This window comes from Candoia aspera, chromosome 9 (assembly GCF_035149785.1).
Source record: "Candoia aspera isolate rCanAsp1 chromosome 9, rCanAsp1.hap2, whole genome shotgun sequence".
In the NCBI taxonomy this organism is placed as follows: domain Eukaryota; kingdom Metazoa; phylum Chordata; class Lepidosauria; order Squamata; family Boidae; genus Candoia; species Candoia aspera.
In genome coordinates this window covers 19,753,550-19,778,095 of record NC_086161.1, presented here as the reverse complement: position 1 = coordinate 19,778,095, position 24,546 = coordinate 19,753,550, and the positions used below count along the sequence as shown (strand labels likewise).

The window sequence follows — 24,546 nt, the reverse complement described above, 5'->3', positions numbered from 1 at the left end:
CACCTCTTCAACTGAGATGTTATTTGAAGCACAGCAAGAGTGTCCACAAAGAACTGAAGCACCTCTGCCCACTTTAGATTCAAGTGTTGCACACTGATATTTAGAAGCATTTCAGCGGGGAGTAGTTTGCCAAGTTTTACTTATTTAAAATATCTCACAAGTTTCCTGAAGCAATGCTGATGCTGTAGTACTGTCTTGTAGTTTTATTCATTTTATGATACATTATCTAGAACACATATGCCTGTGCACAGACCAGTTAATACCACTCCTGCGATCGGATCCTGTGCAGAACCAAGCTACCAGAGTCAACATGGTCACTGTTATTTGTAATAAGTTAAAGGGAGTGCTTATGTGCCTTTGAAAATATTTATGAATTAACACACTGAGGGTAAAGGGTGGAGCAGTAGAAAACTGAAGGAACTATTGCCTTCAAACTTGCTTGTGTGAAGGAAGGATGTGGCTGGTTTCTCATAGAAAGAACATGCTAGACTAAACAGGTGAATTGGATTGATCAGGATAGTGCAAATAAGGTGAGGTGGTATGACAATTAAAATATTTTGGAGTAATGCAATTGTAACTCCAGCAGGAAGTGCAGAGAATTAGTGCACAGACTCAACCAAAGCAAACATGGATAGATCAGGCCTCCAGCTTGACGGTTATTCAAGTGAAGGGATAAAAGATATGGACCTAGTTGGGAAATCATAGTTACACTATGATTTTATTTGTACAATACTTTTCTCCTGAAAGGGAGCCCAGAGGGGTACAGTTGTAACACCACCAAATGGAGTTGAGTAGGGTGGAATAAATGACCAAATTCTTCTGGAAGCCATAGATCATCAAGATTTCAGAAATAAGATGCAGAAGTCAGGAATTACAAACTCTTCAAGCCTGAGACAATAATATACTCGCTTATCTATGACGTCTACCTACAAAGCATCACAATTCATCGACCCTGTGTCCAGTCCTCAAGATATTTCTGAGCATTAGCTAATTCACAACATCTATGTCAAACTGCTTTACATAAGCTGCCATACCTAGATAAAACTTACAAAGGTTATGTTGGCATCAAGCACTGGGTCTATGAAACATTATACCTTAGTATGGGTTATAATATCTCTGTATATGTGGCTTATCTAAGCAACTTCATGGTTGAAGAAAACAGTCTCTATTCCTGAGCAGAGAGCACTTGGAGAGGCTCTTCCATTTTTAGACAGTCTTCCCCAGTCTTTGTATAAGAGTAGGACTGAGTGACTGAGCAAGCTTCAGCTAATTCTAGGAAAAAATAACATGAAAAGAGAGTGCGGATGGAAGCACAGAGCAGCGAAGGAAGCACAGGAATGAAGAGAAATTAAGTTTGGAGATACCAGTTGAAAAGAAGACCAGATGAAAAGGATGGAAAACTTGCCCGTCTGTGTTATTAGACACCCCTTCAGTCTTGAAGCATATAGTTCTCTAAGCATGATTTAAAATAAAAGGGTTCTTAACAAGCTTTCATCAGGTGATTTCAGGTGAGAAAAGATACTGCACTTGCTCTGAAACCAGCCACCTGCCCCCAGTGAAAAGGAGCACTAAATCTTAGAGAGATTTGCTACTTTTAGACCACGTAAGACTCTACTATAGCATGCTTTCCTCACGCACAGATGAGAAATGTAATCAAAGCAAACATGGGAGCAAACCATTGTTCATGGTACACCAAAAAGTCATCCAGTGTCAGTGGAAAGGAAATCAAGCTGGTTTGAAACTTGGTTCAAATGCTGGCAGTAGAAGAGGATTAACACACTACGCTACAATTATATGACTATGGGCCATCTCCTGGTGCAACCAGTCACTGTTGTCCACCAAAGCAATCTACGTTACCTCCCTGTCAGATCATGTAGTGGTTTCACAGATCAATGTGATGTGACACCTTTTAGTACACAGTTGGCATTTTTACAATATGCAACTGTTATAGAAGAACACATCTACACACACACATGGCAAAGTCTGATAATAGAGCTTGGAGCTTGGGGGTTGCAGTGGAAACCCTGCTGAAAGGACAGGACAGACAAGTAAGTATTTGTCATGTACATAAAGCTGCTGTCTCAACACATCTGGGAGGCACCAAACTGTGCAAGGTTTCAGATTATCACTATTAAATGGTAGGAGGAAAATACTGCTCTTACGTTCTGCTTGTAAATTTCCAGGAGACATTTGGTGGGTTACAGTGGGAATGTAATGTTGGACTAGAGAGGATTTGGATCTCCTACACTGAGTCTCACATTTTCTTCTTAATTAAAACCTGCCACAAGCCTTAATTTGCCAAAATGTCAATATTTCTTAAGTTCCACATAACATAAACATTTCGAGCATCTCTGATTTATTGGAATTATCTTGATGAGCAAAAGATGTTTATAAATACTAAATGCTTCTCAGAGGAAATCTTCTTTAGAACAAGGTGGGAAAATGAAGGCGATGTTTGTGGTTTTACCAGCTGATCCAAGCTATTAGGAGTGAGCAACATATGAACTGGTGTAGAGGAGTACAGAGATGGCCTTGAAGAAGGAATTCAACAACTGTTATGTAAACATCAGCTTAGCCCTGATAGAGAGGAGTGGGTAAAGAAAAAAAACAATTGCCCTGCCTTGGTTCTCTTTAGAGTAAGACAGGAGAGAGAGAATCTCTGACAGGGTTTCAAGGTTCTATTATTATACCTGTAGCAAGAAAGCAGAGTTCCAGTAGTTCATGTGGTGTCTGTTTCCTGACCAGGTCTACCTCAAAGGGCTGACACCCTCCACATGTTGATACATAGCAACTCCTATCACCTTCCTTATTGCCCATATTAGCTATAGCTGACAGAAGAGCAATATGGTCTGGAGGATCACAGGTTAATTTAATCTGTTTAATCACATTTATTGTTTATGTCAGCCCTCCTCATTACCCTTCTGGAATGAACAGCATATTTAAATACGTATGTCAACAAACAGCAGATCCTTTCATTAGATACTGCTTTTCCTGCATTTCCTATAAACTAATCAATTCTATGCAGGATATGAAGAGGACTTCTTAAAGGTGCACCCAGAAGATTTTTCATTTTGTTATCACAATCTTCTACCAATATTCAAAAAAGGGTAAGGGGTACATTCCATACCACACTCCATGGGATCCTATTGAACTCAAGGTAGGATAAGGCCAAGAGACAACAAAGAAACGTTAACCTAGATGCAGCAGGAAGTAGGAAGCTTAGAAGCCAGAGAGAAACAACTGATCCGAATGGCATATCCTGGAGTATATAAAATGGTAACTTTTTAACTCAAATTGTTTACATTGTTTATTTATTTATTAAATTGGTATGCTGCCTGACCCCCAATGATTCTCTATATGCTATGTAATATGGCACAAGGATGTGGGATTACAACTGTGCAATGTGTATGCTTTACTTACTTATTTTTCTTAATCAAGTCTGAATTTCTGATACAGGAAGGATGCAAAACCTAGTTCAAGATCCATGAAGGACTGTCAAAAAACTTATTTGGAAAAGGGAAAGCAGAACAACCTAAATGTGAGTCTCCATTTATCTGGCTATAGCCCCTGAGTTTTGGAAAACTGGCTGAACTGGAAATTCAACTGGAAATCGATATATGCTCCGTTCCTACTTGAAACATTGCTCTGTATAACTCAACTTAACCAGTCTGAAATTCACAGAATGCCACACAAATGCTTCAGGCTGTTTTCAGTTCAGTATCAGCAGGGAAAACTAATGCAGAAATGGGGAGGAAATCTCAAGTCTCCACCAATAATGTTACCACTAAGAACAGATGGGTCAAGAATAGACCAATGGCAGTTACGTATGCTCTTTTCAAGGCAGCAGAAGCCTAACTGTTATTTAAGGGAAGCTCTGGAAAGTTTTTACAAAGGACAGATCTACACAAGCTTCAAGTTTCTGGGTTCAGCAATGACATTATACACACATCTTGGAGACAATCTTTCCTTTCAGCTTTCTTGCCGGGTTTCTATTAAACTAAATTGAGTGGCTTCAACCTTACTTTTCTATCCATCTCTTCTAGGTTTTATTCATGCGCTATCTTGGAACACCAATTTTAGAAACCCAGGATATCGCTAGATAATCCATGGTGACCCTTGCCATTCATCTTTTTTATGACAAAAATCTAGACATTATGAAGGGAAGGGAAATGTGGCATTGGGAAAACCTGTTCTTGCTGCAAAATCCAGTGGTTTTCTTAAGGCATGTTCAGAAGCTAAATTTCCATTCCTATCCTTTATTTCCCACACAGAAAGGCCTATAGCATAGGGCTTCACTTCTCGTATACTTACCTGTCTGTAGAGTCTGCTTCCCCCCTGAGAGGACCCCCAGGGGCAGAGTACCTGTGGGAGTCAGGCCTTTGAGCGTCAGCACACTCTCACTCTCCTCTCTGAAAACAGAAGCAATGGGACCAGTTGATACATGAGCAAACAGACAAAGCACATTTATTTTATTTATTTTTATTTATCAAATTTTATCACCGCCCATCTCCCCCCAAAGGGGGGACTCTGGGCAGTTTACAATAAAAATGTTTAAAATTCAATGCATTTATAATAGAATAAATATAAACACACACCAGTTCTTTAGGACCCTGGTACTTGAAATTTTGTAAAGCAGAGTTTCCCAACCTCAGCAACTTTGAGATGTCTGGATTTCGACCCCTTGTATTCTTAGCAATGGCCATGTGTGGTTGGGAAAGTCTGAGAAATGGTCCAAACATCTCAAAGTTGCCAGGGCTGTGAAACACTGCTGTAGAATGACTGACCATCAATCAATCAATCAATCAATCAATCAAAAAAAGTACCAGTTAAAAGGATAAGGTCCCTGATGTAGATCAATTATATTTGGTCAGTAGGAGTACACGGCACCTTTTCAGATTAATAAAAGTTATTAAAAGGCATAAGCTTTTGTGAGCTGCATCAGAGGAAGTTATTACGTTTGTTGGTATGGAAAGGATCTTCCAGACTCCTGGTTTTTGGCTACCATGGATTAACACAATTCTCCTCCTACAGTTATATATGGTGTATTTATTATACAGTGAAAGAACAGCCTCTTAAAAATCAAACCTGTTGAGACTTCATCCACTCTAACAAAAAGCTATTTTTAAAGGGTTGTGGCAAATGTTTCTGCAGAATTACGACAACATGTAAGAACAGGAATAATATTAAGCATTCATCTGGAGTGTTTAATACGAGCTCCTGAAGTACTCAAATAATTCTCGGCAAAGATTTGAATCAGTGACTTCATGGATGATACCTGAGTATCAGATCACTATTCAGGAAGTGTACAAAAACAGCGGTAAGAGTGAAGCCAAGCCCTACAAAGTGTACGGCAGTGTTGATGCAAACAATTCCTCACTTTATATCTCAAATAATCCCAAATTATGACTGCAGGCCCACCCTTTTACAAAGAAGTCAGCAACTTTTTCAGATGGCAAAAAGTTAGTTATGTTGCCTATAGGTTTAGCCACACTAATATTTAGAGATCATTTTAAGTCATCTTGGCTAAAAAAAGCCTTAGACAAAATTAAATGTTGGGCTTCTCTATGGAAAATCTGTGCTCATTAGGATTTGATAATTAATTATTTGATAATGATTAATTATTCAATAATTATTCAATAATTAATCACCCCGGGCAATGGTGACATCACCGGCAAATCTTTTCAACACGGAAGTGCCTTGGTAGGTGCTTCTGACATGGAAAAAAAAAGCATTTGATAATGCTAGAACTGCCCTGAAACAACAAATCTGGGACATAGATCTCCAAACAAACTTAAGTAAGGTGCTACACCCCAGTATCTGTCATTTTCTTCCAGAAGCATTAGTTCTAGCTTCTTATTTATCATCTATCACAATTTTGAAATTTTGCAAAGCTTTCACTTTAGCCAGGCTGGACGCACTGCCCTCAGCAGTCCTTTCTGGACGTTTTAAGGGTATTCCTATGCACCTTCGGCTATGTCCATGTGGTGACAGCTCAACAGAAACCCTAAGCCATATGTTGTCATATTGTTCCCTATATAAGGATTCAAGACAGATCCTTATATATCCATTATTGAAGACATTTCCAGGCAGGGAGAGTGACTTCTATCTAATGCTACTTCTTTCGGACAAGGACCCAAAAATATCCTCCCAGGTTGCCCAGTTTTGTGCTACCATCTGCACAATACACTGCACCATCACTTAGATTTTGAATTTCTTAACATAGCATTTTATTTCAATTCATTTTAGTATTTTCATTCTTAATTAATTTTGGATCGCAGTATATTAATTGCTTCTGTTTTTATATATGTGTATTAATGTAAGATTGTTGCTATTGTATAGTTTTATTGTGTCTGGCCTTAGGGCTGTAATAAACGTGATGATGATTTCAGATGGCAGTCATCGCTGATCAACCTTGCGTGATGTTGTGAACATCACAAAATATATATCCATAAATTCAAACTTTAGAAAGTCAAAATTTAACAAAACAATCACATGTTTAATTTTTAAAGAATGTTATAAAATTGGCCCAAACCTCTTGACAAAATCATTATGTACTCACATAGATTTTGCAAGGCTTGGCTATCTTGAGAGATTTGAGTTATTTCTTTTTGTTTGGGTTCTTTAAAAATCTGGCGGTTAGTGGATGCCATCAAATGTTGTTGTTGTTTATTCGTTTAGTCGCTTCCGACTCTTTGTGACTAAATATTGTTATGCCACCATAAATCCCTGCTTTAACCAGTGTGTTGAATTAAGTAGGGCCTTGTCTGCTCTACCTAGATGTGAAACTGCCTAGAACTCACATTCAGCCTCTTCTTAATTCCAAGAAGAAAGAAGGTGGGACATACTGAATATATGAAACAAACTAACAGCTGATGCTCCTTAAAAGCTTCACTATGGGACACACTTTCTGAAACATTTAAAAAAAACACAACCACCTGGGTAAGATACAGTATGTCTTGGAAACATGCTGGTTCCAGAGAGAATGACCCACAGTCGATCTACATCATTGACCTTTGTGCTTATGGATTTTCAAACATTCAAAGCTTTTGTACTTTTCCCAAATGTGGCTCATGGTGAGCACCTCTGAGCTGTACTGATCACAAAGCCACAAAGGGGCAGTCTGGCAAAACGATTAAGCAACTACATTTCTGAGCAAGATTCCCAAAAAAGAGCAAGCTTACCGAAGAACTGAAAAAACTCGTGCCATCTTCCCAATGGCCCTGATCTTATTCCTGATGATCTCTTTACGGGCATTTGTGCCTCCTTTGGAAAGAAGAATCAAAAAGGTTTTAAAAGGATGAGGCGCAAAAAACGCTTAAGGCTCAGGCGATGCCAGTATGCAGCATCTACTTGATTCTAGGAAAGAGAAACCAGATTACAACTTTACAGCTAAATTCCATTAGTCAGTTATGGAAAGGTCACGATCAGAAGGGAAAGGATAGCGGGTGACTGACAAGATGACATACAGACAAGGAAGTCCAAATGGGGGGGAAATGGCCACAAGAAGAAATATGCCGAGTGTTATTCAGAGCAGCAGACCTCTTTGCCTCCCACCAGTGGGTCTGACCACACCACACAAGGGATGTAGCATGAATGACTCAGCCACAGAGACACAGTTTGGCAATGCAAGGACACAATGACAAGACCAAGTGAAGGTGAAGACATCAGAATCTGGGCTGTGCTTGCAGAAGGGAGAGTGGTCATACAAGCACTATCTTTGGTACAGATGCAAAAAGGAATGGCTAGAACTTTGTGGCTTTGTTTAAGCCTTCATCTAATATAGCATATTAAGGATAAGTCCACTCCCTTTTACTACACAGACCAAACATGGATTGAAAAGAATGGAGACTTGGGGAGAGGGGTTTCAACTATAAACTGAATGGCAGATACATCTTCTCTGAACTGAGGTCTTATTTTGTTGTTGGTTATGACCCAACTATACATTAAGAACAGAACAAGCCAAACTGGAGATCTGACATGCACCAATGGATCAGCCATGCATAAGGTGGCTGCATTCAAAAGTCAAGAGAAATGTGACCCCACCACACACTGTTCAGATTCCTGAAGGAACAAAATAGGGTTAAAAAAAAAAAACAAACCAAATGCACCACGTTCATGTTAAAACTGAAGGGGGAGAAAGGGGAAATGGCGAGACTGTCCAACTAGTCAGCTATTCAAAATCCACTCCAAGGAAATCTGGTGGCACAGGCAGTGAGAATTAAGCTTTTAGCAAATTCTAGCTGGGTACCTTTCGGATAGCTTGAAATGTAGTTATCTTCAAGGAGAGGAGACACCAAGTATACAAGGAGATGAAGATAGAGATAGAAGAAACAAATTTAATTTCCATGGGAGGGAGCGAAGAACATTTAAAAACGCAATGGGACAAGGAAGTAGTTCTCTTTTGCACTTCTGTTACTAGCTCATTTGGTTAAGTCTTCCTCCCTTTTACTAAAAGTTTGTTTGCCAAACTCTGGATGGCAATCAACTTGACTTCTGTTTTCTAGACATCATCACATAAATATTACTAAGAGCCAAAAAGAGGAAGTTGATTTTATTCTTGAAGAGTATGGAGAAATGACAGAAAAGCCAGTCTAATGATCAATTGCTCCATCAATCTTTTTCATCAGTTAATAGCATTCATACTAGAAGGCAGCCAAAAAAGAATTCTTACTGTACAGTAATAAGATCAGAAATATGGACTTTTGTTACAACTGGTAAGAAGCATTATTATCTACAGGTATCTCCCTGAACAGAGATGGTACAGTAACGTTTATGTTCCTAACAAAATATTTTCTAGTTACATGAGGCTGTCAAGTACTCCCAGTTATATTTTGGAAGAGTCAAAACAAGTTCCCAGAAGAACCAATAAGATTGCCATGCATGCAACTACATACACATACATACATATTTTGCTTAAATTATTTTAGGCCTGAATAGGATAGTGTTTATTATGATAAACTCCATGGTCAGAACCTTCCTGCTCAGAATACTTCTAGAGTCAAGTTGTTATTTTTTTAAAGTACATATAAGATTGCCACCGCATATGATAAACAAGCACCTTTAACTTAAATGTAACACTGATTGGACCAGAGGTTGATGCCTATCTGATCAAGTCAGTTTCATTCACAACTCCATCAACTTATCCTGGGAACAGGGGTAGGAGCAGATACAAATGAGGAACACTGAGCATTCAAGTTTTCTACCTTGATCAAGCTTCTTCTTTTTAAGTCTCCCTTTCTGTTTTCACAATTTTGATACAAATAGCAAGCTCCTGATGCTAGATCAAAGATAAAGCCACAAGGGTAGATTGGTGGGTGGGGAGAGAGGTAGTTCTTTTTGCCCAAGAGTATTAACTGTCTGTAAACCAGCCAAAGACAGCAAGCCTAAATTATGAATGAAAAAGATGGCAACAGAATGGTGCTAAGAAAAAGGCTGCATATTCAGTACCAAAAGGTCAGTCTCTCCAATTTACTTGAAACCACCCAAGACCCTCAAAACATTAAAAAAGTGTTGTTACCGTCCAATGTTTCATCTCCGTCTGAAATCAGCTCATCATCCGAGCAAATGTTGAGGATGTTAACCAGCATCTCTGTAACTGAAGGAAGTAGAGAGAAACAGTTATTAAGCAGCAGCATTAAACAGTTGCTGGAGCTAGGTACAAAAGTTGTTTCCTTGACTAATCCCTTGCAACCTGTTCTAATTCAAGCTGCAACTGATGCAAAATGCAGGGCCCATGTCAGAGTCCATTACTGTCAAGGACAGTATACTGTGGGTGCTGCCTCTGATTGCCAGAAGGGGTTCAAGTACAAGATTTGTTGTTTTTTTACCTTTAAAGTAGCTCTGGGACTGTCTTCTCCAAGGAGAACCAACCTATCCAATCTGTTTGGGCTAAATGGGATTGTCCACAAAAGGGCAGGTCAGCAGGAGCCAGAAAATGCTTTGGGATGCTGCCCCCACCCCCATTCCCTTGGAACAGCCTTCTCCCAGTAGTCAGGTCAGCAACAATTGATGATATTTCAAAAAGTGGTCAAAATGGAGTTATTCCACTAGGCCTTTGAAAGCTGGTATCGTCTCATGCTGGATGGTGTTATGGCTGATTGAACAATGGTTAAAAACATTTTAACTTTTTAAATTGTAGATTTATTCTGCTTTTACCTTATATTGCTTTTTTAAATATTATTATTATTATTGTCATAAACCACTGGGAATTGGTCTTGGGGGTACAATAATGAAATAAGTAGCTACAGTGAATAAACTGAAGCGACGCTCTTTCTGAACCAATAAAATACAGTTTAAAATTGGCAATCATGGCGTAGCAGGCAAATGATATAATCTACGAGCTCAGAGGCAGGAGGAAACTTCTGCTTGTCCTAAAGCAGTGATAACTCACCCGAGAGAGGACATCATCACAAAGCAAAAAATAAAGCATTGTTTGATATTTTGTACGAACCAAGCTGCCTTGTCAATATTCAAAGTGTTTGCATGTGCCTCTGCTTTAGCACTGAGATCACATGGGAAAAGAGACTATGCAAAGCCTCAAGTTCTGGGGCTCGCTCCTTTCCTACACAACTGGAAGATGAAAAGACCAATTCAGTAGATTTCTTGCTTGTGAATTAGGAATCATAATTTTTTAAGGAATGGGGAAACTTTGGGTTTCTGGATGTCACTGATGGTAATTCTGGCATTCTTCAGCATTGGTCATGTTAATTGGGACTACTGGAGAGTTAAAGTTCAGCAACACCTGAACGGCCACAGATTCCTCACTCTGGCTTAAAAGAAACTTTAGATGCCAAGAACTTTTTAACACCTATGTCTTGGACTGTATTTTTAAAGAATATTGTTTTATTGTATTTTAACTATTATTTATTCTTGCTCTATTGAGAACTCAGTAGCTCTTTGAGTGAGATAGGCAGTGATTAAATTTGAAATAAAAATAGAAATAAAAAATAAAGATTACTTGAGGGACTGCCTCTCCCCAATTTCATCTACCCATCCCATCAGGTCCAGTGGGAGGGACATGCTCCAGGTCCCATCAGTTAAGGAGTGTTGGCTGGCAGGGCCCAGGAGAGCCTTTTCTGCTGTGGCATTCACCCTGTGGAACATCTTCCCCCTGGAGATTAGACCAGCCCTGACCCCGCTGGACTTTCAAAAGAGCATGAAAGCATGATTTTGCCAATGGGCATGGGGACCAGCGAACCTGGCAGAGCTGGCACAGTGACTGTATTAAGTGTTATTGTTAGATGTGATTGCCCCGGCTATGAATTTTATGAATTATTTATGATTTTTTAAATATACTTTTATATTGTTTTTTCATTTAAATTGTTGCATTCTTCTTTTTTGTTGTTTTTATATTTGTTTTAATTATTTGTAAGCTGCCCAGAGATAGAGACAGACAGACAGATAGACATGATGGGCAGCTATATAAATTTGAAGAATGAATGAATGAATCCAGCATTAAATTCTGAGTTGTTTCTCTGGTCTATTTCACAAGTAGCCAAGAAAAATGGAACAAATTAATAAATCAGAACTGTATTTAAACCACAATTCCTTGTTTACACATAATGATAAAGGAATATGTTAATGTGAAACTAAATTCTGCCCTATCCTTCCTCCAGACCATGTGGGAGAAGGAAAAGTAAAAGAGAGTGAACCTAAGGCTTTACACAGTTTTTTTCCCCCAATGGCATGTACTGAGGGCTTTGTTTTTGATCACTGGCACTGCAAAAGTAAACATTTTCAATCCTTTTTTCACAAAGTTTCTTGGGTCTTTACATTTACAGTATTTCTAAGTTGGACAGATGCACTATGAAATTTGATTTTCTGCTAATCTAATCTATCAGAAACTGCACTTGGACAACTCCAGTACAGTGTTTGGTGGCATTCCCTAAATGTAAGACACTCCATAATTTATTTATCTATTATTCAAATTTCTATTACCGCCCAACTCCCCCCAAAGAGGGGGACCCTGGGCGGTTTACAATAAAATACTCCATTAAAACCTCAACGCCTAAAATTACCAAATCAGCATCTACCAGACTAAAAGAATAAATATAACTATAAAATCCACGTGGGAAAATTTCCATTTGGTAGGGAGAACTCTACATCACCAGCCACCCCCAGGAAGAGCTATTGCTCCTCCCATCCCAGGCGATAATCTGTGGTGGGCAAAGTTATCCTTGAAGTAAGCTCTTCCTTGTGTCCTCTTGAACAGCTTGTGGCTTTATGTTGAACTGGCCATTAAAGAAATACTGTAACTTTTAGCAGAACTGTGGGGAGTTCTGAGGCTATTGAAAGTGGAAGCCAAATACAGATCCTTCAAAGGCTGGCGTAAGACTCTGCAATGGTTGTTATTCTCATAATCACTGGGAGGTTTTTCCTCTTTCTCTCTCTCTCTCAGTAATACTGTCAAAATCTTTTAGGACTGCAGTAGGGCTTTTAGGAGGGATGCGGTGGCGCTGCGGGTTAAACCGCTGAGCTGCTGGGCTTGCCGATCGGAAGGTCGGCGGTTCGAATCCGCGTGATGGGGTGAGCTCCCGTTGCTAGTCCCAGCTCCTGCCAACCTAGCAGTTCGAAAACATGCAAATGTGAGTAGATTAATAGGTGCCGCTTTGGGAAGCAGGTAACGGCGTTCCATTTAGTCATACCAGCCACATGACCACGGAAGTGTCTACGGACAAACGCCGGCTCTTCGGCTTTGAAACGGAGATGAGCACCGCCCCCTAGAGTCGGACACGACTGGACTTAATGTTAGGGGAAACCTTTACCTTTACCTAGGGCTTTTAGGGCTTAAAACCAAGCCTGTGGAATGAAGACTCAATCAGCCTCAGAAGAAATGATATTTCAGGAAAAAACAGCAGGAAAAGGGTAATTCAAACAGCAGCTCTGATTACTGAAGAACAGAGGCCTATAATGTTACGCCCACTTTCTGATGAGTAAGTCGGACATTTTGAAATTTCAGTTGGATGCTCGCTTCAGTGCTTTACTGCAGCTGCTCCCAACTCAGGCACCCTCCAGAAATATTTAATCACAACTACCATCATCTGATCCCTAGAAAAACGGAAAATGCTGGTTTTGTTCACCCGCTTTTTAGTCTGTTACAAAGTTACTCTAAATTTCCCACTACAATAATACTAGCCAGTAGGCTGCTTTTTTTCCCCTTCAAGGTTAAGTTGCTCTGAAAGCCAGATTTTGCACAGATTTTGTCAAAATACAGTCCTTTAGCGAGCACAACTTTACAGGGCAGCAGCAGAAGGCTCAGGGCATTCTACATCTAGCCCAGACTAACAAATCCTATTGTTCCAGGGGACTTTTACCTTCACTGCTTGGTTAACTCCTTTTCCTACTGAGGACTGTTCATGGCCGTTCTACCCCTTACCTTTTTCTCCTACAAAAGGCAGAGACCATGTGAAAACATCCATGAAATTTGGAAGCCAGTAGGGGTGCGGAGAGCAGTTGAACTGTCTGATATTCATGACATTATTTTCATATTTTAAAACAGCAGCTAGAAGGAAGCAAAATATGGTAAGTGCTGATTTCTAACTCCCTTCCAGGCTTACAGAGCTCTGAAAATACAGTTCGGTTGTTAGGTAAAACATCTATTAAACAAAATGAAATATCCCACCTGACACAGAAGCATCAGATAAAATTTATCTTTGCTACAGGCAGACTACTGAAAACGGAAAAGAAGAAGAGTAATGTCACATCTAAACATATTTTAGTGCTCTGTGGTATGAGCACTGGCTCACACACACTCTTCCTCTGGCCTGGCTGCAAAGAGTCTGGAAACGTTTAGCTTCATTTTTTAACAGTGCAGATGACTGATATGTCTGAAGCAGAAAGAACAGCGGTAGCATGAGCAATGGTTTGTCCTAACAAGCCAATTTCAAATCATAGCTTTACAAGAGTGGTTGTTCAGATGGACTGCATGTACTACTAATTAATTCCTGATTTAGACATAACAAGTCAGAACTAGTTGAATAGAAAAAGAACTGATTTCCATCTCCTCCTTAGGGCCGTATCAGAGGACAGGGGCACACAAATACCGGTATCATTAACCCAACACTTAAAACTGCATCTGGACAAGAACAAGCACTTCCATGGGAACAGCATCCAACTGATTCTTAATGCCAGTTGATATTCAGTTAATATTTGTTAATCTCATATTTGCTTTCCACCTGTTCCAAAGAATTCAGGGTTTCACGAACTGTCCTCACATCAACCCTGTGAAATGAGGCCACGCGTGTAATTTTGGCTGAGTGTGAACAAACAACTCCCTGCTCCACAGTCCAAAAACCTCCCCATGTTTATATAAATTCTGCAAATGGCCAGAAGAACTGGAAACTGAACCATCCCAAAACATCAAATTTGGTTCATTCAGCATGACAGGAAAGTTAAATAGGGCCAGCAGAATGTGGCAAGTTCACAAATATTGCAGACCAAGCTCAGGATCAGAGAAGATGCTATCTAACTGGAACAAAAAGCACCAGGTGAAGACGGAGGCTATTTAGGAGGAACATCTCTTTATGATTCCAAATGATAACAGACAAGGCAACTTCTTAATTACTGTTCCATTATTCTCTCTGACTATAGTCTTCAGGCTGGGGATAATTTCAACAATGAGAAAGGAGAAGAAGAAACAGACTGAGTGAGCTGTGCTTTTATACTCTTCTAATACAGGATGGACACATGGTCCCAACTTTCCCAGCATCAAAATCAAGCAAAACTAGTGTACTTTTTAGAAATCAACAATAATCCAACTCAGGTACCCATCACATACATTCAACAACTTACCCTTGTTATTATAGACATCTAGATAATTTGGTGCAGAAAAGATTGTGATGAGGGATGGAAAACCTGTAGTTTGGCTCTTTCTGTACATTCGGTACCTGGAAAAGCAGGCAAAAGCTGAGCAGTCTGCTTTTGTAAAACACATTAACCAAGAAAGCTGTTAAAACGCAGAAGTGGAATTATTATGAACCTACCCAGCATCCTGGGCTTCGTGTGCTCGGATCACAGATAACAAATTATTGTTTTGCAAAAATTCACAAATTGCAGGGTAACTGAAAGAGAAGGTTTCAGAGACACGTTACCATGTGCTGAAATAACCAGTTACTTATCTATAATGAGCTTACCTGTAAATTCACACATATGGGTTTTGTCACATAGCAATTCAGATCAAAACGGTCCTTGATTAAACATCCAACAGATTCTGGGAAAGTTAAGAAGGAAAAGAGGCCATTGCAAAAGAAACACCCCAGCCGAGGGGAGGAGGGAAGTATGAGAGACTCAGGGCAACTCTGCCTTAATTGTGCTAGGTATAAGTTGAGTGGAAGAATTGCTTTGAGAAGCTTGCACAATTAATATCAAGCCCTATGAGGATGGCAAACTCAGGATACAAGAACCACTTAGATCTCTGGGAATATTTTTCTTGCTAGTAGGATTAGCTGCCCAGAGTCGCTTATATAGTGAGATGGACGGTGTATAAATTTGATAAAAGTAAGTAAGTAAATCTTGAAAGCCTGTCAAAGTGAATCTCCTGCTCAACTTTTATCTAGTGTAATTAAGGTAAAGTTGCTCTGAGTCTCTTTTGCATGCTTTTCCCCTCCCCTGGGCTGAGGAGTCTCTTCTGCAAAGGTCCTTTTTCCTCTTCTGCTTTCCCTGAGTCTGTTAGACATTCCATCATTGTTCCAAAGCTTGAGATTTTTGGTAGGTGCTCCACCTATCCCACAAGTTCCTATGAAATCCAGCTCTGCTCCAATGACTGTCACAGCATCACAAAACCAAGGTAACATCTTTGAACCTCAGATGCTTCATCTGAGGTATTATTCTCAAATCCTAGATATCAGGGCAGGTCAGTTATGTGAATTATGAGTTATAAGAAGGTAAGTAATCAGTTCTTCACTATTTTCTCTGATTTACATATGGGTGATTAACTTTATCTGGAGGCACAGGATTATGGGAGTATGGAGAACAATACAGCTCTGCCAAATGCTGCATTCTAGTTGGTTCTAATGTAATGACTGACAAGCATTGATGGTTGTGACCAGGTTACCACTCCACAAATGTAGCACTTGTTGAATGACCCTATAGTTTGACTTGATAGGGCCATTTCATTAGATCATAAAAGAACTGGGTAGTAAAGATCTTCCACTTTGTGAAATCTTATAAAGAATTAGGAAGACCCCACTTTGGTCACAAGCAATAAAGAGAAGATTTTATGAAAAAAATAAAATACAATAGTCAGTTTGAGAAAGAAAGAGTGCAGGACATTTTTAAGGATGTGTTCAGATTCAAGAAAAAATATGGAAAGAATGAGATCTTGCCTAGGATTGCCCTATCTGGCTGAAGAATTACTTTATCCTTGAGGAATACTAGATGCTGTCATGAGCACCGTTGAGCTGAATGCATCAGCACAATGGCACACATGACAATACCTCGGAAACTAGAGGAAGGGATTTAAAGATAAGCAAAGCACACAGAACAACAGACACAGACCCCGAGGAGAAGGGAACGACCCCGGCCGGAAGAACCAGTCATTAGAACACAAAGGGGGAAGAAAGAAGGACAAAGACAGGACGGATCACGAGGCACACCTGAAGCTGTCAGCAGGAACGCAACGGATATCGCCCAGCTGACAGCAATCACCGGCCGGAGGAAGAAACCGATTATGAGCGAAGCCCGGGGCACCAGCAGGGGCCCCGCGACCCCTCACCTACCGGCAATGAAGCATACAGGACTTGGGGGGATGACACAACCCGAGGTGGGGGGGGTGCTGACCGGCACAGGCTATTTAAACCCCGCACCGGCGCGCTCCCTTCACTCTCAGCTTTTTCTAGCTATGCACTATGCTGAAATAAACCTGAACCTGCTCTTCCCTGAATCAGTGTCTGTGTTTTACTCAGTAGTAGGCAGCGCATGACAGATGCATCTTAACTGCGTTAGGCAGTTCTCATTGTTCATCTTTTTTTTGGCCAGAGATGACAGCTAACAAGAATGCTTTCTTCTGAGTTAAGTAAATAGGGTGAACATTGGGTTATCATTTGAAGGAGATGCAGTCAACAAGCAAAGCATCAGCAACAGAATCCAAACTGGAAGGACCAGAGGTGGCATAGGAAAAGATTTTTACATCTCTTTTACCAGTCCAACTTGAGTCAATGGAGATATAAAAAGCTGCAACTGCCTCTACTATGATGGAATTGGAAGTGGATGTTATAATAAAAATTAGCAGCCTTTCTCCTGGATCCTATAAAGGTTTTTGAATTGCCTTTAAGTGGGTGGCATTGATGAAGACTCTGATCAGGAATCTTTAGCTATTTGTAACAATGTGAGTAGCAGAATCAGAGCCAACATTACCAACAAATCCTCCAGCAACTGAAAAATAAGATTCTGTAGCACTTGTTCTGGTTGTCTGACATTAAGGCCAAGAGTTTGGGTCATATGAATTAGGTGTTCTAGGTAGGAACTAATGTCCTTCAAAGGAAAAAATAACAGTTGGTCTCCAGTAGTCTATCTAGCAAGGAAGGTGCCATGATGGATCTAAAGGATCTCATAACTGATAAGAACCATGTGAGCTGCAGACTCTTTTGGGAGCTGAAGTACTGGAACATCACCTGAAGCAAGATCCACAACTGACTGATGTGTGTCACAGATGGTGCGCCATCGTTCAATGTTCTTGAGTCCTGATACCAGGTGAAGAGCCAATTATATGAAAATCGTATTCCTGGAGGAAACAAAGCTAGCTTGGCCTGAATGGGAAAAAATCAAGATGCAGCTGCTATGAAATTCATAAGCTCTGCCAGTTTGATTCCAGCTTGGGATGGACAATGGAATTGATAATGTGTTGACAGTAAAGATCATTGTTTCCACTGTTATTGTCTAAAAGGGGATTAGAGGATCCATAAATTCAGCAAATGGGAATGCTCAGGAACATGCTAAGAAAAATGTATTACAGCTGTGGGAGTCAAAAGAGAATGTTAGTGTTTGGCAGGAGTGGTTTACATAGTAATGCAGAGGTGGGTAGAGCTCTCACCAAAAACTTTGAATTCCTAAACATTCTGACAGGTACAGAACCGCATGTCTATGAATCACAGAGGCCACAAAAAAAAGCAACCTCCACATTTGTTTTCTATCTTTTTTCCAAGGAGCTTGAATCAGTCACTTTCTTTGTATAGGATCGTTTTGGGGAGCAGAAATAATATGAGCAATCAACACAAATTTCCAAGAAAGCACTCACAAATAAGTCACATTTCTAGAATGTGGAGATTTCTGAAGCCTGCCATGTAAGGAATCTGAGAGATGTGTAAAGTTCATTACCTTGAATTCAAGATACATCCCTGCACTAAATTTCTTTCCACTTTTCAGTCTAAAGTTCTTGGCAGCCCTAATAAACATTTTCATCCTTTCAAAAATCCTCCAGCTACTTCTTAGATCTTTTAAATATCTCAGAAAACAGTAAGCAGAATTCAAGGTCTTGCAGTTGTCAGGAAAAAAAAATCATTGGTAACTCAGCAGTGAGTCTTTATTGTGTTATTTTAGAGTGAAACACCTTAAGTCTTCTATAAACAGAATGTTGCTGAGTTCTGAAAACAGGGAGGACTGAGCACTGTGGCTTCATACCATTCCCTTTTCATTTTAGAAATGTTGTTTGAACACTGTCTCACCTGTAGAAATAGGAGCAACCTCGAACAGTGTTGTGAGTAAAGTGTTCCAGTGTCTTCTCATTGCCATAATCCTCTGATGGATCAGACCACAGAAGGTCACACATTGGACCAAAGGCGGGGGGCTCCTTAAACCTGTCTAACTGAAAGACAGACACAGAAGAAGGCAATTATGAATGTAAATCTCTAAATCAATAGGAACATATTATTAAGACATGCAAAATGGTCCATGTGCAGAAAATGTATCTACAAGATAGGCATAGTCCATTATGAGATCTTTTGGAAACAGATATCTAACACTTTATGAATACTGACTTCCATGGGAGGAACAGCTAATCCATGGAAGGTAGGCTTAAGCAATGGAAAGTCACTTTAAATAAAATCAAGAGAAAAATTGTTCAGCTTAATAGTTTCTCTGTAGGGATTAAAAATAAATTCCTTTTCAAAATTCTCACTTTAGTTTTGAAGGACAACAGGTAGCTACCACTCACCTGCTGTATAGTTATGTTACTTTGTCTACAAGTTTTAGGAAGCTTCAAAAGAAAAGACAACACTTCTAGAATGGTAGTTTTACAAAATGCTTGTGAGTAAAACCCAGTAACAGGTTGCAAGATGCCCTTTTGATGGAGTGGAGGGTGGAAAGAGAAAAGAAAGACCACTTACTTTCCTAATGTCATCTAGACACGTGATTTCAGGAGACAGCCCTCCATGTACACACAGGAATTGCTGATTCAAGAGGGCAGCAAGAGGAAGACAGTCAAATGTATCCATGCATGCATCATATACCCGCTCTGAGTACTTGATTCGACCTACAGCAAGCAGAAGTGAGGAAAAAATACAGCTGATATAAAGGATGCAGGTTTGCAAAGTTTTGGCAGAGACAACAGCTGATCTACAGACCAAAAGGCTTCCTCGTGGCTAAATCTGAAAACAGAAATTTGACTACCTGCTCCTTTCTTCTTCTTGGGCACTGACTTTCACACTTACGACACTCAGGGATTTTTGATGTCAGCTTGTCTAACAAGAAATCCTAGAAATCTCTCACAGACCCTTGTGCATTTCAGAAGATTCTCAGTCATATTTTAGGAAGTACCCACAGCTCACACAGGGTGGTGGGGAAGCATGTTGAGCTACACGACTTCATCTTGGGTGAAGTAGAAGCATGGGCTAGGACAAATTCCAAACTTCCTTGCAGTGGCACTTTGTAGAAAATTGGAGCAGTAGACAAACACTTTTACCCCTGACTGATTTTCTTAGTGAGGAATGACTGATAACCCTCTATGGAAGAGTATGAATGCCAGTGCTCTCAGCTCTTCCATCAAAAGCTTTTTAAAAAGCAAGCCTGTGGAAGCAGCTTTATAAATCTTCCTTCAGTTGGGTATTCTCATACCATTCTCACGGCCTGTTTAGTGTAGTGGTTCAGGTGCGGGCCTAGAAACCAGGAGACTGAGTTCTAGTCCCGCCTTAGGCATGAGAGCCGGCTGGGTGACCTTGGGCCAGTCACTCTTTCTCAGCCCAACCCACCTCACAGGGTTGTAGCTGTGGGAAAAAGAGGAGGCAGGAGTGTTAGTTATGCTCACCGCCTTGAGTTATATATTAAAAAGGCAGGATAAAAATCTAATAATCATCATCTTGCCTTTTCAGAATCTTCAAAGTATAATTTTTAAATTAAAAATGAAATGTTACCAAGATCACAAGCCACATATTGAAGCTTTACTAAAAGGAACGTGGGTGCTGCCTTTTACAGGGTACAAAAATCAGGAAAGCAAAATGAATTTGCCACAAAGAACCTGGATAGTTTGCAGGCCATGTAATTACTGGAAGTACTGATAAGTTTGCTCTCACACAAGAAAAATAATGAAGAGTATATATCCAGGTATCCGTAATCTTGCATTTTCCAGTTACCATGTCACTACCTTAAAAATTGCATTGTTGTTTTAAAAATTAAAAGAAATGAGGACACAAATGATTTACCATCTTCACTTCCAGAATATGAATGGACTTCATGCATATATGGCTACTGCACTTTATTCATGTATTTTTTGTGGAAAATGCTTGAATCAGGCAAAGTGAGAAACAAACATGGAACCATTCAAGTCTTATAAGCCAGGACAAGACTGATAGGAACTGATTATTAGCTTACCAGGCCCCTCCTTCAGGTTCCCTCTTATAGGGGTTTATAGGAGGCTAGAACCAAACAGAGCAGGGAAATTCAAACAGTCTCAGGGGAGCTGGTGTTCCAAGGCAAGGCTAGGCTGAATTCCAGTCCCACGGTTTACAGCCAAGCAGCAGAACAAGAAGATACACCATGCATGAATTTCCACAGCACACAGAGGTTTTAGACAAAGCAGGGGAAGACAGTTGTACTGGAGGAAGGTGGAGACATAAAGAGGCACTTAGGGGCTTGAAGCTAATATGCTAAGCCAGGGAAGTAGTATTTAAATATGCAAGGAGAAAAGAGAACTGCAGCCATTGCGGGGGGCGGGGGGGGGGACCAAACAAATTTTATCTGCAGGATTTTGAAACTGATCAAAAAGAGAATTGAACTGTGTTTCCCTTCCTAAATTTTTATTCAGATTATATATATATAAATAAAAAAAATCATATCCATCCCAAAACATGGATGGATGGATTCCGTCAAGAATCTGCATTAAAGGGGAAGTCCTCAATTTCCCTCCAATTCTGATACCAGCTGCACAATCTGGAACTGAAAGCTCTTGGCAATAATTACAGGGTGTAGGGTCCCTAAAGCAATGGGAGTGGGAGGGATAGCTTGCATGGAGTCAGACTGTCAGGAAAACAGTAACTCAGGAGCAGCGCTCTCAGCATCCTTTAAAACGCCCCTTCTATGCATGGAGGAGGAGGAGGAGGAGGGGAGGCAAGGGCATTTATGCAGCCTCATCAACATTCACAGTCTTCTCTTGCCACACACAGCCCATCCATCATCTTTTACTTACACTCCTGTTTGAAGGTGAAATATTCTGTGAGATGCCTGCACTCATGGTTCCCTCGGAGCAGGAAAAGTGTTTTGGGATAGTTTAGCTTTAAACTCCATAAATACAGCACACACTGCAAGAGAGAGATCGAAGACAGCAGGTAAGAAAAACGTTTTTCCGCGAACTGGGCTTTGAAACTTTGTAGAAATCAACTCAGAAAGCTGGTTCCCAAAAGAAAAAATGTAGCAGGCCTTACAGCAGGAATACTGGGAAGTGTTTCACAGCACATCAGATTAATTGCCACCGAGTCCAGCAGTGTTTACCCTGACTAGCAATGACTCCCTGGGGTCCTGGGCAGAAAGTGGTATTTTCCATCACTTGCTACTTAACAGAGAAATCAAGGATTGAACCTGGAATCTTTTGCATAAGCAATATGATCCTGCTTAAGTGATTCAAACTGAGTGCCCAGTGCAACAGCGTGACACAACATTGTATACAAGGAAGTCACTGCTCTGGTCTAAATTGCCATTAAGTAGGTAAAGCCATGAGGCACAGGTGTGACAAATAGGACAGTGTACCTAACTGTCAAAGTGCCCTCTACTCCATCTGGCCACAAATGACTGTTATTCTTTACTACACTTTTTTCCCCTTCAAGTTGGCCACCTGTTGTATTTTTTTTTAAAGCCCACACAAGGGAACACTTGAGCAGTTACAATAAATCATGTAAGTTCATTTTGTGGAAACTATATTCAGCAGCATTAGTTTGAAAATCTTAGAATTTTTTGTCACCTGGAATTTGTACAGGAAGAAAAAAAGTATCAGTAAGGGCCAAAACATATCATATAGACAGAATGCCAAAACTGGAGACAGGGAAGATAGTCATGCAGGTTGGAGAAAATGAAAACCTTCAACAGGAGCCAACCATCTTATTCAAATGTTTCACCAAATCCATAAAAATTGGCATTTTCCCAAAAGCTGTGCTAGGCAGATTTTTCATGCAGGTTCCTGCATGATAACATGAGTTATTAGTAACTGTTGCCTATAAAACCCAGGTAACCTGAGGAACCGTCTCATCCCCACTACATCGACCCGTCCCACTCGGTCACATAGAGAGGGCATGTTACAGACCCCACCTGTAAAAGAATTCCATCTGGCGGGGTCCAGGAAGCGGGCCTTCTCTGCTATAGCTTCCCCCCTCTGGAACACTCTTCCCCCAGAGGTGAGACAGGCCCCCTTGCTCCTGTACTTCCGCAAAAAACTAAAAACCTGGTTGTGTTGACATGCGTGGGGCAGGAAGGGGAACAGTCTTCCTTGGGGATGGCTAATGCCCTAGAAGGGCCCTTTGTACTCACAGGTTGAGTGGTAATCTTAGCCATCTGGATTTTATTACATTTTATATTTTTACTGTTTATTTATATTTCTTGTATTTAAAGCCACTGAATTTTAAACTCTGTTGTAAACTGCGCAGAGTCCCCGCTTTTGGGGGGAGATGGACGGTAATAAACAAAACAAAACAAAACAAAACAAAACAAAACAAAACAAAACAAAACAAAACAAAACAAAACAAAACAAAACAAAACAAGCAAGCCTTGAACGTCATTATCTTCATTGGGTATTTCATGGCTATCATCGTTGGGTATTTCCTAGTTTTATTTCCAGTAAATGATTGCCAAAATACTTCTGCCTTTAGTCATTTTTCTCAGCACAATTAACCAAATGCTCATAGAACAAAAGCAAAATCAAATGTAAAGAAAAAGCCAGAAAATACTAAAATGTTTTGTTGGAATAGAAACTTGAAATCAATACAAAACATAAGAATTTTTAAATTCTTCTAATTTCAAAATAAGAACTCCAATAACATTGTCAAATTAACAAAGACATTTCAGTAACTTGGAGAAAAAAGATCTAGCATTTGTCTTGAAAAGTTGTCTAAAGAACCTGAAAGAAGAGTAGGATAAACATAGAATAAATAGCAGACTACTCTCACTTTGTTTGGATATGGAATGAGACACTCAAGAGGTTTAGTAATATTCAGCTCTTGATGATTTACAAAGAGATCCTTTATCCAATTCTACAATTCTCACTACACATTACTAGATTACCAGATTTACTCTACTTCTCATTTTTTTTCCATTTAGTAGATGTACAACAGAAAGGAACTTTATGAAGGAAGATACACACAAGCATGCATAACACACTGATATACTAGCAGAGTTCTAGGATATGGGATATAAAACTAAATGGTAAGATCCAATCCAATTATTGATGAACTGATAAGCAGTTGTAGTTAATCAATGGCACTCTGAGCCAAAGGGGCTCGGTCTAGTGGTTAAGGTGCTGGGCTAGAAACCAGGAGTCTGGGAGTTCTAGTCCCGCCTTAGGCATGAAAGCTGGTTGGGTGACCTTGGGCCAGTCACTCTCTCTTAGCCCAACTCACCTCACAGGGTTGCTGTTGTGGGGAAAATAGGAGGAGGAAAGAGTATTAGGTATGTTCGCCACCTTGAGTTATTTGTAAAAATAAGAAAGGCGGGATAAATATTAAATAAATAAATGAATAAATAAATAAATAATGAATCAAGGAGCACCCCAAACTCTGCATGTTCTTTTTCAAGGGAAGTCCTAAAGAAGATCAATCTCACTTTCTCAGACCCCAAGATTTAGCTATTCCCGATGCTTCCATCTCACTGGGATTTAATTGTAATTGACTGGCCTTAATCCATTCCATAATATCTGCTTCAACTGCTTAAGGAGTTGAAATAGGTGGGCTAGGAATGGGGAGACTTGGATTCCAATGATCACTTGACTATGAAGCACAATGGGTGACTGTCAGCCGGTGACTCACCATCTTTCAGAGAAATTTACCTTACGGCATTTCTGTTGTGAGGCTAAAATGAGGACACAACCCCCATACTTACTGTCTTGAGCTTTCCCAGAGGAAAGCTGGGTATAAATGA

General features: G+C 40.1%; 1 protein-coding gene across 4 annotated transcripts in view; it reads right to left on the bottom strand.

Moving 5' to 3' along the window:
• The window catches only part of PPP3CC (protein phosphatase 3 catalytic subunit gamma), a 74,785-nt gene that overhangs the window by 9,046 nt on the left and 41,193 nt on the right, over positions 1 to 24,546 (bottom strand). For 2 of the 4 annotated variants that reach the window (XM_063311240.1, XM_063311242.1), the window contains exons 4-13: positions 21,614 to 21,725; positions 19,320 to 19,465; positions 18,660 to 18,799; positions 14,982 to 15,059; positions 14,791 to 14,885; positions 13,376 to 13,501; positions 9,518 to 9,595; positions 8,249 to 8,275; positions 7,182 to 7,263; positions 4,312 to 4,409 (exon numbers count right to left, since the gene is read on the bottom strand). In XM_063311240.1, coding sequence (XP_063167310.1) covers positions 4,312 to 4,409; positions 7,182 to 7,263; positions 8,249 to 8,275; positions 9,518 to 9,595; positions 13,376 to 13,501; positions 14,791 to 14,885; positions 14,982 to 15,059; positions 18,660 to 18,799; positions 19,320 to 19,465; positions 21,614 to 21,725 — 982 coding nt within the window. The remainder of the gene's footprint in view (positions 1 to 4,311; positions 4,410 to 7,181; positions 7,264 to 8,248; positions 8,276 to 9,517; positions 9,596 to 13,375; positions 13,502 to 14,790; positions 14,886 to 14,981; positions 15,060 to 18,659; positions 18,800 to 19,319; positions 19,466 to 21,613; positions 21,726 to 24,546) is intronic. The other 2 variants (XM_063311241.1, XM_063311243.1) reach the window with 1 other exon arrangement.